Source organism: Phlebotomus papatasi, unplaced genomic scaffold (assembly GCF_024763615.1).
Source record: "Phlebotomus papatasi isolate M1 unplaced genomic scaffold, Ppap_2.1 HiC_scaffold_526, whole genome shotgun sequence".
In the NCBI taxonomy this organism is placed as follows: Eukaryota; Metazoa; Arthropoda; class Insecta; order Diptera; family Psychodidae; genus Phlebotomus; species Phlebotomus papatasi.
Genome location: NW_026604722.1, coordinates 1 through 14,248, shown reverse-complemented (window position 1 = coordinate 14,248; position 14,248 = coordinate 1). Strand labels below are relative to the sequence as shown.

Below are 14,248 nucleotides of genomic sequence, written 5' to 3'. Positions count from 1 at the left end.
ATGCTGACCGTGTGTTTGATATGCATAATAATGCTAATATAGATGGAACTAATAGAAGCAGAATTGCAGTATCATCTGTATCTAACTCAACGGGTATACGTAGTAGCAGTACAATCTCACGTAGAAGCAGCGAAGACTCTCTTGAGGAAGAGGGTCGGAGTCTCAGGGATATTCGATATGAACTTAAGGTTAAATACTTATTATTATCTATTTTTTATCTGAATATTTTATTAAATTTAATTTTACGTGCTTTGATTAGGATATGGAGGAACGTTTTCGTAAGGCTATGATTACCAATGCCCAGCTGGACAACGAGAGAGCGTCACAATCATATCAAATACAACTGTTGAAAGATAAATTAGAGGAATTAGAAGAAACAAAGGCTCAATTGAATCGGGAACATAAGGATAAATGTCGTGAATTTGAGTCACTTAAGCGAAATAATGAGAAACTTCAGGAAGAGTTTAAGTTGGTTTTGGGTCAACTTCAAGAACGTGACATACTTATTGCTGAACAAGGATTAGTTATAATTATGATAGAAAATGAGGATAGCACAGATGCCAAACGCACTCTAGTCAGCTTAGACAATGCTCAATATTTGGAATCTGTTCAGGGCTCTTTAGGTATCCGATGAACAAGGACAAAATCAATCAATTTGACATACACACATACATATATTTTGTTTTTACTTTAGATGTGCGATTGAGAAAGCTCAAAGAAGAGAAGAATCAGCTTCAATTAGAAGTACAGAAGATGCACGAGAAAATGTCAGAAGCGAAAACACAAGGTCGACGTTCAGGATCACTTAATGGACCGTTTGGGGATGATATTGAAGATATACAGAGTAAGAAATTAATTAAATTGAAATAACAATATTTCTATTCAAATACATTTTCTAGGCATGCTATATTATTCTCAGAGTACACGGTAAAAACTTTCAGCCACTGACCGAAATATTGGAATAAATTTACTTTGGAACAAATGTTTTTGAAACAAAATTGTATCCGAAGAAGACATGTTAATCCCAAACAAATTTGTCCTAAATAGATTCAAATTTATTCCAAAAATTTGGGTGCCCGTAGACGAGCTAATTTTGGAACAAATATGTACCGAAATTTTTTACCGTGTATATTTCATGGCTACATCGATAAGCTCTTACAACCTTATCATTAGCTTTTGTAAAGAAATTTTCATTTACATATCGAAAAACCTATTTTATTTATCCATAATACACCCAGCGAAATTTAATTAAGAGACTTGCATAAAGTGGGTGGTGTGGGTCGTGTGTAGATCCGATAAGCCTAAAATTTTAATTGTACAATATAGGCCTGTACAACTTTTTCTGTATAACAAGTGAGTCGCGCTCACTACCATCTGTGCGTGCACGAGAACAATTTTATGCAAATTTGGTTAAAACGTGCTAAAATTAATTAAGTTCACTAATTTTTTTATCTATGTATTTAAAATAACAAGCTAAAAGTGATTTTTTTATGCTCACATATAGTTTTTGAAGCGGCTCTTCAGTAAATTCCATACCAGTTTTATGGCAGTTTCAGCGCTAAAGTTGGAATGTATTGACAGCAGTCCTAAAAAATTTGACTGGATAGTATCACTCATATGGTTTTCTAAACGCTGATTAGTCAGAAACCTTTAATTTCTTCTCATAAAACTATTGAAAAACGCGTTGTTTTGTTGAAAAGTCACATCTTCAAGGAGCTAGATCAAGTACTAGTACATAAAAATTTTAGTCTGATCGGATCTACACATGACCCACACCACCCACTCAAGTTTCTTAATTAAATTTTGCTGGGTGTATTTTTTTTTTACTTTTCGCAATAAGCAAAAGACGACTTATTGAGAAATGTGAAAAATACAAAATAATGAAGAATTTGTACTTTTGTACGACTATGTTTTGTACGTGTTATTTTAGGAGAAGCCAATAAACAAGTCACTGAATACCGATATAAATTGCAAAAAGCTGAAGCTGAAATAGCAACACTACAATCTACATTAGCAAGGTCGGAAACACAAGTTATTCGTTATAAAAGTACTGCTGAGGCTGCGGAAAAGGCTGAAGCGGAATTAAAAATCGAAAGAAGGAAATTGCAGAGAGAGGTAAATGTTTTTTTTTTTTAATTTATTATTACACAGTTCTTTCATTTTACTATAGAAAATGCTTATTTTTTGTCATTTAAATGTCTATAATGCGCTTAACGCCAAACATTATTTCAGAAATATTTCATTGATATTTGGGATGAATGTCACCCGCAATAGAAGAGATATGAAATTCATCTGGGTATTTTTGTATTGTATATGTTTGAGTTTTTTTTTTTTTTTTGAATGAGATTTACAAGAATTCAAAAATATATATATCCCTATTGATGTAATGAAATATTTATTAATTTTTACTATAGATATATTTAGTTAATGATTCTATTGAAAAGAAAATAAACAATCCTATGTAAATAGTGTAATAATATTTCAGAGAACCCTAACACTATATAAGAACTTTTCTGACTATACTATTAATTCATTGAGGCATACATAATTGGGAGCATTGGGAGACTACTAATATATTCTATAAAATTTTAACTATTGTTTGGGAAATCACAAAATCTATACTACGAAAAACATGAGAATACAGAAATAACTTGCCATGCCTTTTATATATTAAAAAAAAAATTACAAAATCAAATTCGTATCGCATTAGAATAAAAAATTGCAAAAGTTAAAAACGTAGGCTTATAAGAGGTGGTTCTATTATATTATTAGAGGACCACCCCAGGAAAAGAATCGCGGTCCCCTTTTTTTTAAGAATTATTAAACGAAATTTGAATTATTGATGTATATCGTTCGAATTTGCCACAATCCAAATTTTCAATTAAGCTAAGCCAGTGATTATTGCTAGCCAGTTGCATTATTTATACATTAATGCAAATTTCGTTTAATAATTCTTTAACTGGATGTAACTTATTATCATTATTAATGAGGAATATTGGGTGATAAATGCATAAAAGTATTTGAAAATCGCGAAGAAAAATTTGCGCCCCGCAAAAAATTCGCGAATCGCGAATTGTGTATGTCACCCTACAAATCTTCGATTATAGGACTCACTATGTAGATGGAGAGAGAGAGAGAGTATTATATATATATATATATATATATATATATATATATATATATATATATCACGAGAACTAGTCTATCAGAGCCCCGATTCCTTTTTTTTAATTAGTTTAAATTTTCTGAGCTACAACACAAAGAAAATTTTCAAAATCTCCTGGTAATATTTTGAAATAAACTACAAAACGCGATTCTTAACCGGCCTAGAACCGGTTTTCCAAAAAACTAATAGCACAGAAATCGTGGTACGCGCGAAAATGTGATTAAAAGGAAGCGCACCTAAAATTCTGCAATATGGACATTATTTTCTCTAGTGTGTAGATGCCACAACTCTTGAACCCATTCAGTCAATGGCTAGAAATACAGGGGATACAATGTGTATATTTTGGAATGAAGTTCCTACATATCGTCGGTTGCCTCAGCAACTGTGCTAACTGCATTTGCTTTGTGTCAGCATTCATTGTAAGCAACGCATCTTATTACGCAAATGTATTTTCATCTCTGTTGGGCTATTTTTCTCATGAAATTGAAGGACTAATTAAAAATCCCTTTCCAACAGCAATCCGGATAATAATTGAGTAGATATAAATTATTCAAAATCACTCAATTTTCGTACAATGTGTAAGTAAGGAATGGATTAAGGGGGACACCGGTGTCCCAAAAATTAAAACTATTTTTTTTCTCAGAATATTGAGAGGGCAAAATAAATTTCTATATATAGTCAAAAAATTGTTTTTAGGTCATCAGTATCTCACTTTTAAAACCCTTTAAAGGGTTAAAGGAAATTAAACTCAATTTCTATAATTCTTTTAATTTAAGCAAAAAAAATATAACTTGAAAAAAATACACCAAACATTCTTTTAAGATATTACACTAACTTAAATCAATTAACTCATTGTTGCACAGTGTTGTATATTCCGTGAATAATAAAATAATCAACCAGAAATGTGTGCAATAACTTTTTATTTATAAAAATATTTTTGAAACAGGAGAATATATAGAGTACATCAATTGTCCGATTAAGACTTAACAAAGCACACTTAGCTTGAAAATACAGTAGACTCTCACTCAATCGGCTCTTTTTCAATCGGGCGACAAATTTTGTTGACAATTTTCACGTTTAATTATGAAACTAATTCGATCAAATTCGCTGTAGTTCTTCCTATTTTATCGTGATTCTTTATAATTGAGCGCTTTTTGTGGAATTTACAAAGGCTTTGACGCTCAATTCTATCGCTAAACCGGATGACATTTTGCCCCATATTCCCGATTGAGAGAGAGTCTACTGTAAAAGTGTTTAATTCCCAACGCACAATAACTTTTCTTTGTAAACATGTTTTCAAAACTTTCTATAAGAGTGAGAGAGATGACTAGATCTAGATCTCACTCCCCTCCTCCCCATGTTTACAATACAAAAGTAATGGTGCGCTAGGCACATAATAAATTTTGTTTATAAACATTCTTTCATAATTGTCTATAAGGTCTACATATAAGAGTGATCAAGATGACTAAATTTACATTTCATTCACTCTCACTGATAATGTCTACAAAACAAAAGTTATTGTGTTATTATCTATTAGGTGGATTGTGTTTACTAATACGTAGTTACCTATATTATTTTTGAAATAATACGAAGAAGAACATTTAAATAATGTGATTATTTTGCAGAATCGAGAAACTATGGAGAGATTGGAAGAACTTGAGACAGCCAATAATCATTTATTGAAACGGATGGATAAACTTAAGAATGCGAAAAGTGCACTATTCAAGGATATATGATATAGAAACATCAACATTTTTTACAGTTTGGACAAATTTCTTGGGTTTTTTTTGTGGTAAACAAAAAAAAATGTAATGTTTAAAAGATCGTTTTAAAACAGCGCTTTTATTCTTAATATAATAACTCATTGAATCTCAAAGAAAATTTAAATTCTGGGAAAAATTTATATTACATTAACAAGTGTTTGTCATTTTTAAAAATAATTTTTTGTATGTAATTATCCAATAATTTGTTAGAAAATATTTATATACGCATTTTAAATAATTTTGATTCGGCAAATATGTGCTGTAATAAATGAAACACCAGACAATTCTAATATACTACAAAAATAATTTATTTATCATTTTATTAATTTAGATTTTTTTGTTTTTCAATTTTGTAAGGTACAATTGTAAACATTAGTAAGAATTTAACCATAGAAATATTCAAAATATTACGAGTAATGTAATATTTTTAGCAATTCATATGATAACATCTTGCATACCCAGAAACATTTAATGCGTTATTGATGTGGCCAATTATTAAAATTAAGTAGGGTATTACTAACTTTTTATATATGTTCAAAAGTAAATGAACCGTCGCGCCGTTTAAAAATTGCAAAAAATCACGAAATAAAAAAAGAATAAGCAAATAGTATCCACTATTTTTTTTTGCAGAAAAATAGTTTGATGTTATTTTTTTATAATAATTTATTATTATAGGAAAAACATGAAATTTGAAAATACAATTTTATAAAGTCCTTGATTTGTTCACTAAATTAATCTGAAGATTATTGAATTCAAAGGTAATCTATTAATCTATTAATCAATCCATCAAAATTTATTTTCCAAACATGATATAGGGGAGGGTGGGGCAGTTTAACGACGGGGCAGTTTCAATTTTTGCATATTATTCTTATCTCTTTGAAAGGAATGAAATAAAACCTTTATGTTACTGAAGCTATAACTGAGATCCATGTTCATAAAAATAATTAATTTCGTAACGCTTCTCGTTTGAGTTCTCTAATTGATTTTATAAAACTGCAATAAAATGAAACTTTTTATAATGTCTTATTTTCAACAATTTCTAAACCGTTGCACTTATCTATCGAAGTAACATAATTGAATTAATTTACTGTTGGTTTTATGATTATTATAAGGCATTTAGCGTTGAATGAATTCTAAGACGGTTCTGACAATTTTGATTTAAGTTCCGAAAGTGCGTAAGAGGCAGTTTCAAGGAAGCATATGGAGAAGTTTCCTGTGTCCAATAATTTACTTTTTTAATCAAAATTAACTTAAAGCAATCAGTGAGAACGTTTTGTAGGTGTTTTTGTCGATAAAGTTCGAAATTTTGGGAAGATGATTTTCTAAAAACTCATTAACAAAAAATAAAAAGAAAACAATCTTTCAATGATTTTAAGCGCTTAAAAATGCTAAAGTTAATTGTTATAATATTTTTCAGAATGTTTTCAGCAAGATATTATAATTTTTTGTAGTATTATGACAATTCAAGATTTTAAAATACTATTATAAAACTGTTATACTAAAAACGACATGTTCTAAGGCGGCATATTGATCCATTTATGTTCTGAATCAGCTTAGAACTACAAAAGACATTTCTTTCGTATAAAATATTAAAGAAAATTGCTCAATTAATGAGAAATAGGATTGGAAATTTGAGGCGATATTTTATTTTCACTGTATGATCAATAAGGGTTAAAATTCTGTTATAAAGCTCTTGCTCAATTAGATTTTTATGTTTTAAAGTCCTAGAAGACTTTAAAATAGTAATTTTAATCAATTCTGATATCGCAAGTTTCATATAAACACATTTTCTCTCTCTCAAAAATTGCCTCATTGTTTATCTTGAAACTGCCCCGCAACGGGGGACTTTCACGCATTCTTCCATTCAAATGAAATCATCTTTTCCACAATAGACAAATGAAGTTAAAGGATTATTGTTATTGTTTTTATTAACCCGAAACCCAACTGTAACTCACAGAATATATAAAGTTTTAATTCTGTTTATCATATTTTTACAAAATGGTCTCAAAATCCATTTTGCAATTTAGGGGTGAAACTGCCCCACCCTCCCCTAATCAAATAATCAAAAGAAAAACTCTCAACAGTTAAATGGAATAAAAGTGCATTTTATAGAATAAAATTGATAGTGAGTTTTGGTTTATAAACTATTTTGGTGGTAGCTAATAAAGATAATGCTTATAATTTCATAAATCACAGATTTGATGAATATTTTCTTTAATATATTTTTTCAACTAATTAACCAAAATCTCAAATCTGTTTATTGTAATAATGCAGTTATGTATTATGACAAAGTAAACATCAAAAGTAATAAATTCAGATGTTTTGAAAAAGTGCTTCAATTTTCTTTCATAATTATAGTGTTTTTCAAAAATTAGGTGAGACCTAAAGGTAAAAGTTCTTTAACTGTTTTACACTACTTTAATATACTTTTCCAAAATATAAGTACTAATGGACTGAATAATTTAGAAAAAAATTTGCCCTCTAAAATATTTCATCATTTTCCCATCTACACTATACACAAAAAAACAATCAAAAAATGCGACAAAAGCATAAAACATATGGCTGTATACATTTGGTATTAGCAGAGCCATTATATCATACATAAGAAAGCTTTAAAATTGTGAAAGAAGTTGTGGGGGCTTGGGGAGGAACACCCCGTAAGTTGCGTTATTTTCTCTAAACATTTTACATTTAAACTCTTTCGTCTCTTTAGGACTCTGGGTACCCATGGAAACAACAATTTTTTTAGACTATCTAGAATCGATAAAAATCCGATTCTTCTGGATAATTACAATCTATAAGGGTGTCCAAATCTAGGATATTTTTTGCAGCATCCTAATTATCTCCTGAGCTTAGATATTTTTAATTCAAAATAATTCACAAAATTGATATTATTGGCTTTTGGAAAATTGAAGTTTGTCTCGTTCTTTTGGGGACGAGAGTACCCATGAATTTTCCAATTTCCCAGAGGCGGAAAAAATTCTTTCTCTACAAAGTGTAAGACGAATCGGTTCCGCGGCTAAAGACCCTGCCGTTATTATGAATTCCCAGAGACTGATTGGGTACACAACGTGCCTTGTCCCTAGGGTTAGCCCTCTGAGTGGGAGGTGAAGGGTGTGCATCTTTAAGCAGAGAGCGATCATGCCTTCCGATGGTATAATGCTCTGAGACGACAGACAGTTGATCCTGAGCTACGAGTACATCAACACACCCTTAACAAGAGAAATCTTGTCGGGCCACCACCACCAGTTGTGCTACTATGCCCGATTTCCAAGTCCTCGGTTATTTTGATCTCACAAAAGGTATCATATTTGACCACTAAGACTTACAATTAAGTGAGCTTTACTGAAATTCGTTCGCTGGATATGTTGTGGTCCGGAAAGAGTTAAAACTTGAATTTTGAACGAGCTGGAATGGGTAAGAACAATTGTGATCAAGCATTTGCGATAAACAGTTTTACTTATTGATAGTCCAATGATCGAAAGAGAAAATTTCGATCATGAAAATCGATATTCACTTTTAATAACCTCCCTGAAGCTGGCCAAAGGCAGCCGAATGCGGGATTGTGACTTTACTAAGAAAAACCGTTGCAAATTTAAGTATTTCAAAGGTGACATGCGGTCGGTCACCTCCCTGAAGCTGGCCGAAAGCCCTGAAGCGGGATTGTGACTTGGCTAAGAAAACCCCGTTGAAAATTAAGGTGACATCGAGGGTGACATGACATACCCAGCAACGCAAGTTCGCGATTTGTACAGTGTACGGCGTTAGCTAACACAGTCACAATTCGACTGGCCTTGGCCAGCTTCAGATTCGAAGTTGAGATCGACAGGGTTTTTTTAGGTTAATTTAGTACAGCAGGTGCATTTCTCATTTTAGGTTTTGTTGAAGTGGACTCGGAGCCCTCAGGCCCGCGTACAATAAAAAAATAATTTTAAACTCATTTTCGTACGCGTATTTTTAGCCAAAAGTGAAAAATGTGGTTATAACTTCTTAACTTTTCGAAATATTAATTTTTCACAAGTAATTTTGTTCCTGTTGAGCCTAAAAATTGAAAACAAATAGAATCTTCAGAATTTCACTTTTTATTTCATTCTAATTTGCTATTAGCAACAATGTTTATGCAATTCCTCCCAAAATTGACATAAACCATACCACACATGCCATATTTCAATATATTAAGAAAAAGAATATCTTGAACTTGTTCTATGTTACAATTTTGCATTTGTTAATGTTTGTCGGAAACCACAATTTGTTGAAGCCACTAATAATTAATCCGCTTATACTCTCAATGGCAATAAATTGTTATTTCAGACAATCTTCCCCAATTTTTAATGAATTTTATGATTCTTTAACTTAAATCTATGTATTTCATTCTTTTATAATATGATTTAATTTGTAAATTATTTTTTAGCTCATGTCGAATGAAAAGATTTAATTTTGAATTTAGATAGTATTACAGATTGTAAACATTACATGCCAATTCAATTCTATTTCCTTGATATTAATAGAGCAAAAATATATCTGTGAAATATACATACACTATGTATTTTTATATGTAATACACTTTTTTTTGTTTTCTATTTGAGACAAAACTGGATGTTTTATTTCTTCTCCTAACCTTTTGCATTGTATAGCATTCTTCTTTCCCAGATTTCTACTGCCCTTTGATGTCAAATTTTCGTTCGTATTCAAGCTAGATGCAGCTTTAGAAAGCAAATAGCAGTAGGAAAGCCATCATAAGACAAAATAAACCCATAGCCTCAGATAAGGCGAATCCTAGAATAGCATATGAGAAGAGTTGCTGTTTGAGTGATGGGTTCCTGGCATAACCAATGATAAGAGAACCAAATACTGTTCCGATACCAGCACCTGAGTGGACAAGACAAATTATCATAAATTTATTCGGAAAGACTTGGACCATAATTAGACTAGAAATGCATTTATATATATTTTACTCAATTGAAAAACTGAAATTATAGTAATGATTTCAATAAAAAGAGAATGAATGCCTAAATCTGAATATTTAAGTTATAATTACAATTTTTGAAGCTTAGTGTTCAATTTTTAAACATATTTTTTATATATGACTACATAAATATTTTTTTATAGTTAGAAAATTGAAATGAGATACTAATTTAATTGTTTTCTTTCATATATTTGCATTTCAAAATGTTATCAAATAGTTAAATTTGACTTTTTTATAGCTTTGTTTCACAACAAATGATTTAAAATTTAGTAAAAAAAAAATATATATACCATATACAATATATTATGTTATTATATACAAAAGAGCTAGAGAAAGATTAGTCTGAATTGAGTTTTAACCCTCAACAATTTCATTTATCAATGAAATCATGAAGATTACCTTATACATTGGACTAAAAAGGCAAGTAATAGAAGATTTCAATGTGTCTAAATGCACAGAAATTTCTGGTCCCCCTATCTCTTGTTAATTAAGTGTCCAGCTAGAACATAGACCCTCCCAGACCGAGAATCCACCTTCACTCAGACCTTCCCGAGGCAAAGCGGAGCAACTGAATGAGAACACAGGTTTCCCAATTGTACTCGTATGTTAGCCCCAAGTACAAGATTATCTCTAGCACATAGTATTTTTTTTAATATTAACGTGTATTAAAATAATACAACTGTAAATAAATGCATTTCTAGTTTTATATGTATACTGTTGCGAATCTCTGTCTTCCACTCACCAGATCCAGCGACTCCAACTGTAGCAGCACCAGCGCCAATAAATTTGGCAGCAGAATCAATATCACGGGTTACAGATGAGGTCTGGAATGACCTGACTTGAGGTAAGAGGGCCACTGGCATTGTGTTTTGGGATGCCAATGCTTGACTCTTACTGATGACAGCGGTGCTAAGCGGTCTCAGATATAACTTCGTTCCACTAAGGGCCTGGGAAATGTGTTGAAAATAAAATGATTGTATTGATTCGCTTTAATCTTGTAGACACTCTAGGCACTAAATAATTATAACATCTTATGTAATCATCCAGATAGTTAAATATCTTATGTAACATAGCGGCTTTTCTGCATCCAAAATTATATTTAATTTTTACAAATATAATTTCAGAATAGCATTTAATATACTATTTAGTCACTTACAGCTTTCCGGGCAACGGGGGCGAGACGAGATGCAGTTGACACGAACATTTCGAACTTTGCTACTGTATATTCTGGACCTCTGAAAGGATCTGAGAAATTCAAAAATTATTTAAATAAATACTTTTACTTACAAAGGCACGTATTGTGTCTACAATTAAATAAAGACATTTTAGGATTGTCTGAATTTTGCGGCTGAAAAAATTACGTAACGCTGAGTACGTAACATTTCTTATAAGAGATAAATATTAGCTCTTTTCTCTTTCGAAAAGAATTTCATTATTTATTCTAAGAAATATGTTTGATTACTTAACATTATTATTGATAATTTTCAATATTCTTTTGATATTTTCTTTAAATTATGTTAATGGAAAATGGCTGACACCCTCAGGCAGAATGCCTTTGAGCACGAAAAAAAAGAATATAGAGCACAATTATACTTTGGCAAAATAATTATTAACCACCTATACATAATAAAAAAAATTATAAATATTCACTTTAATTTTTAGAAGATGGATAACGCAACACAAGATTTTAAGAGATATTACTCACAGAACCTAAAGCGGCAGGCTACCGACGAACAATGACAGAAAATAGTTTTCGGAACTCGAACTCGACAACCCGGTAGAGCGCATGTCAGAAACAGTGTTGCCTGATAATTAAAGTGAAGTTTGCATCAATTATTTTTAAAAGCCATCTTATGTGAAATGTGCTAATCTATCGGTCATTTAAATTATCTTTGTGATATTTTCAACATGAAACCGTAATTAAAATCATTTAAAATAAAAAAAAAACTTATTACGCATAACATTTTAAGAGAATATATACTAGAAATTCCTTTTGAGCCAAAAAAATACTTGTTTAAAGCAGCGCGCGTAGTGCCATCTGTGATAAACAAAATTTCTACTATCCTAAAGATCCTAAACTTTTGTTATAAGATTGTGACCTATTTGTTTTGACATTTGGTTAATTTCTTAATACATAAATTAAAGCAAAAAACTTCTTTGATCGCTATAACAATATGCTTAACATTAGAATTGTTCTATGATATGCTTTTAGCATATAAAATCAAAATATGTGCTAATTATACTAAAAAATCTTTGTGAAAGTGCATTGCATAATCGCAATCTAGGCACGACATTTTGACGTGAACTTGCACGATATGGCCGTGTTTTTGATCAATATTTGTAAATTTAATGGTTGTGGAATCACATTTCCAAGTTTAGGAGATCTTATCCAGCATATTGAAGATACACATATTGGTAAGTTTTTCTTTATAAAGTTGCTTTAAAAGTAAAAAAAGAAACCTTGTAATTTAAGTGAACTAAATTGAAATCCATCAAGGCAAACTACCTTCTCAGTTTATTTCCTTCTTACTACGTCTTATCAATATATAAATAAATGATTGCATCGAAAATATGTAAAACAAAACATTAAAATAATCTAAAAAAAGTTATTAGACAAAAACAACAACCACATGATTGGAATATTTTTTACAATTTTAATTCATCATTTCTATTTCTTTTTCTCTATCAGATTACGATCCAAAAGTCATTGAGCTTAAGGAGCAACAACAACCCCAATGTCTCCCTCTCAGTTATGTTTTACGCTTTATAACGGATGCTGCACGGAAAGAAGCCTCCTTTGTGGCAGCCACTGGAGCCGATATAAAGCGTAAGTTGACTACAAAACATCATAGCTATAGTGCTTCTTCCTCGAATCGCAGCAATACACCAACAGGCAGTGAATTGGATGAAGAGGATATGATTGTGTCTGAATCTGAAGACAGCAACGATTCATGGACAACAGAAGAATTTAGTTCGGAATTCATTATGAGATATGGAAGTCGGTTAGTGTTTCTCATCAGTTCTAATGAAATACCCAGAGTCAATATTATATATATATATATTATACCTAAATAGGCATTCTGGAAATCAGGGTTCTAACTCTCTGAACGAGAAACCGTTTGCTTGTCCTGTGCCAGGCTGCAAAAAGCGTTATAAAAATGTGAACGGTATTAAATACCATTCTAAAAATGGCCACAAAAAAGATGGAAAGTAAGTTAGTTCTTTATTATTATTAGAAATATTGTACAATCAGATAATCTTGAATTATGGATCCCACCAATCTAATTAGGACTCGTGAGCATGTGTAGCGCCATATTTGCGATTTAAATTTAAAAATATTATTTTTAAGTTTAATGTCTCTATTATGGTGTAATTAGTAGAGTTGGGAATTACTGGTTATGATTGTCGCCTCTCTGTGCACAAACACAAAATTTCTTGGGTTTACATACCAAGAGAGCAGAAGTCTGTTCAAAAAACACTCACAATAAAAATATAAGTTATCTAGTATGATTTTCATATTTTCTATAAATATTAGTATAAGTTACGACGTTATATGATTGCACAATAAATTGTCATACACATGCACTGAGATTAGGATTGATTAGAAATGTCAAAAACTTATTCTTATCGTTATTACACATTTAATTATCATAATTTGTAGCGCTAGCATTTGCTCTATTGTTTTTAATAAATATAATTTATTTTTTGCTTTAGAGTTCGAAAAGGCTACAAATGCCATTGTGGGAAGAGCTACAAAACATCACAGGGGCTAAAGAGTCATACTGTTTTAGCGCACAATACAACAGGAAACATGACTGTTCAACCACCAGGATCCATGTCGCCTACTGGTAGCAATTGTAGTAACACATCTGGGAGTAGCAATTGTATTAGTCAAAATTTAAACTCTTTAAATAACGCAATTGCATCAGTTGGAAGCATGTTAAATACATCAAGCCTAAACACTTCTAATAGTACAGTACACCTGTCTCCAACTTCACCGCTTCCAGGTCTTTCGACATCCTGTGGTGCTAATAATGGGAGTAATACACAACTCAAAAACAGTTTTGGCTTAATAACTATCAAAGCCAAACCAGGACTAGTTGGAGTAACGAATAAATTAGTCAAAATAGTTCCAGAGAATTCAGTTAGTAATATTGACAAAGTCGTCAAAGCGTCTGATAGTAGGACAATTAGCACATCTGTTTCAGCAACAGCTTCAAAAATAAGTTTGCCAGGTCTCGTAAATTTGGGTATCTTAACTCCTGCTACCTCACCAAAACCTATATCGCAATCAACAAGCCAATGTTCAATAATACAATCTGTAACACAGTCCCAATCTGTTTCAAACCAACA

The 14,248-nt window shown here is 31.3% G+C and overlaps 3 protein-coding genes across 5 annotated transcripts; 2 read left to right on the top strand and 1 right to left on the bottom strand.

Moving 5' to 3' along the window:
- Positions 1-6: 6 nt before the first annotated feature.
- Positions 7-5,642, top strand: LOC129809249 (leucine-rich repeat flightless-interacting protein 2). Its single transcript, XM_055859057.1, has 5 exons — positions 7-188; positions 260-623; positions 695-844; positions 1,931-2,115; positions 4,792-5,642. The coding sequence occupies exons 1-5, from the start codon at positions 21-23 to the stop codon at positions 4,900-4,902; spliced, it is 978 nt and encodes a 325-aa protein (XP_055715032.1). The 5' UTR covers positions 7-20; the 3' UTR covers positions 4,903-5,642.
- A 3,351-nt stretch (positions 5,643-8,993) lies between these two features.
- Positions 8,994-11,951, bottom strand: LOC129809250 (ATP synthase lipid-binding protein, mitochondrial). 3 transcript variants are annotated; one of them, XM_055859058.1, is made up of 4 exons: positions 11,601-11,951; positions 11,052-11,140; positions 10,638-10,842; positions 8,994-9,798 (listed from the first exon to the last, which is right to left on the bottom strand). In XM_055859058.1, the coding sequence occupies exons 2-4, from the start codon at positions 11,097-11,099 to the stop codon at positions 9,635-9,637; spliced, it is 417 nt and encodes a 138-aa protein (XP_055715033.1). In that variant the 5' UTR covers positions 11,100-11,140; positions 11,601-11,951; the 3' UTR covers positions 8,994-9,634. The 3 variants fall into 3 exon arrangements, with proteins under 3 accessions (XP_055715033.1, XP_055715034.1, XP_055715035.1); XM_055859059.1 differs by having other exon boundaries at positions 11,546-11,652; XM_055859060.1 differs by having other exon boundaries at positions 11,513-11,644.
- Positions 11,952-11,965: 14 nt separating this feature from the next.
- LOC129809248 (juxtaposed with another zinc finger protein 1) lies at positions 11,966-14,243 on the top strand (the record flags this gene model as incomplete). The annotated part of the gene is made up of 4 exons (XM_055859056.1): positions 11,966-12,310; positions 12,585-12,897; positions 12,971-13,105; positions 13,610-14,243. Coding segments are annotated over exons 1-4 (1,182 nt in total), but the record flags the coding sequence as incomplete, so codon positions are not given.
- Positions 14,244-14,248: the final 5 nt, after the last annotated feature.

What these genes read in the sequence shown, in the direction of transcription:
- LOC129809249 (XM_055859057.1), top strand. Translation starts at nt 21, where the DNA reads ATGCATAATAATGCTAATATAGATGGAACTAATAGAAGCAGAATTGCA. An exon ending in ATATTCGATATGAACTTAAG is followed by an intron (nt 189 to 259) that starts GTTAAATACTTA and finishes TGCTTTGATTAG; the next exon opens with GATATGGAGGAACGTTTTCG. An exon ending in TGATATTGAAGATATACAGA is followed by an intron (nt 845 to 1,930) that starts GTAAGAAATTAA and finishes GTGTTATTTTAG; the next exon opens with GAGAAGCCAATAAACAAGTC.
- LOC129809250 (XM_055859058.1), bottom strand. Translation starts at nt 11,099, where the DNA reads ATGTTCGTGTCAACTGCATCTCGTCTCGCCCCCGTTGCCCGGAAAGCT. An exon ending in CCCCCGTTGCCCGGAAAGCT is followed by an intron (nt 10,843 to 11,051) that starts GTAAGTGACTAA and finishes CACATTTCCCAG; the next exon opens with GCCCTTAGTGGAACGAAGTT. An exon ending in AGTTGGAGTCGCTGGATCTG is followed by an intron (nt 9,799 to 10,637) that starts GTGAGTGGAAGA and finishes TTGTCCACTCAG; the next exon opens with GTGCTGGTATCGGAACAGTA.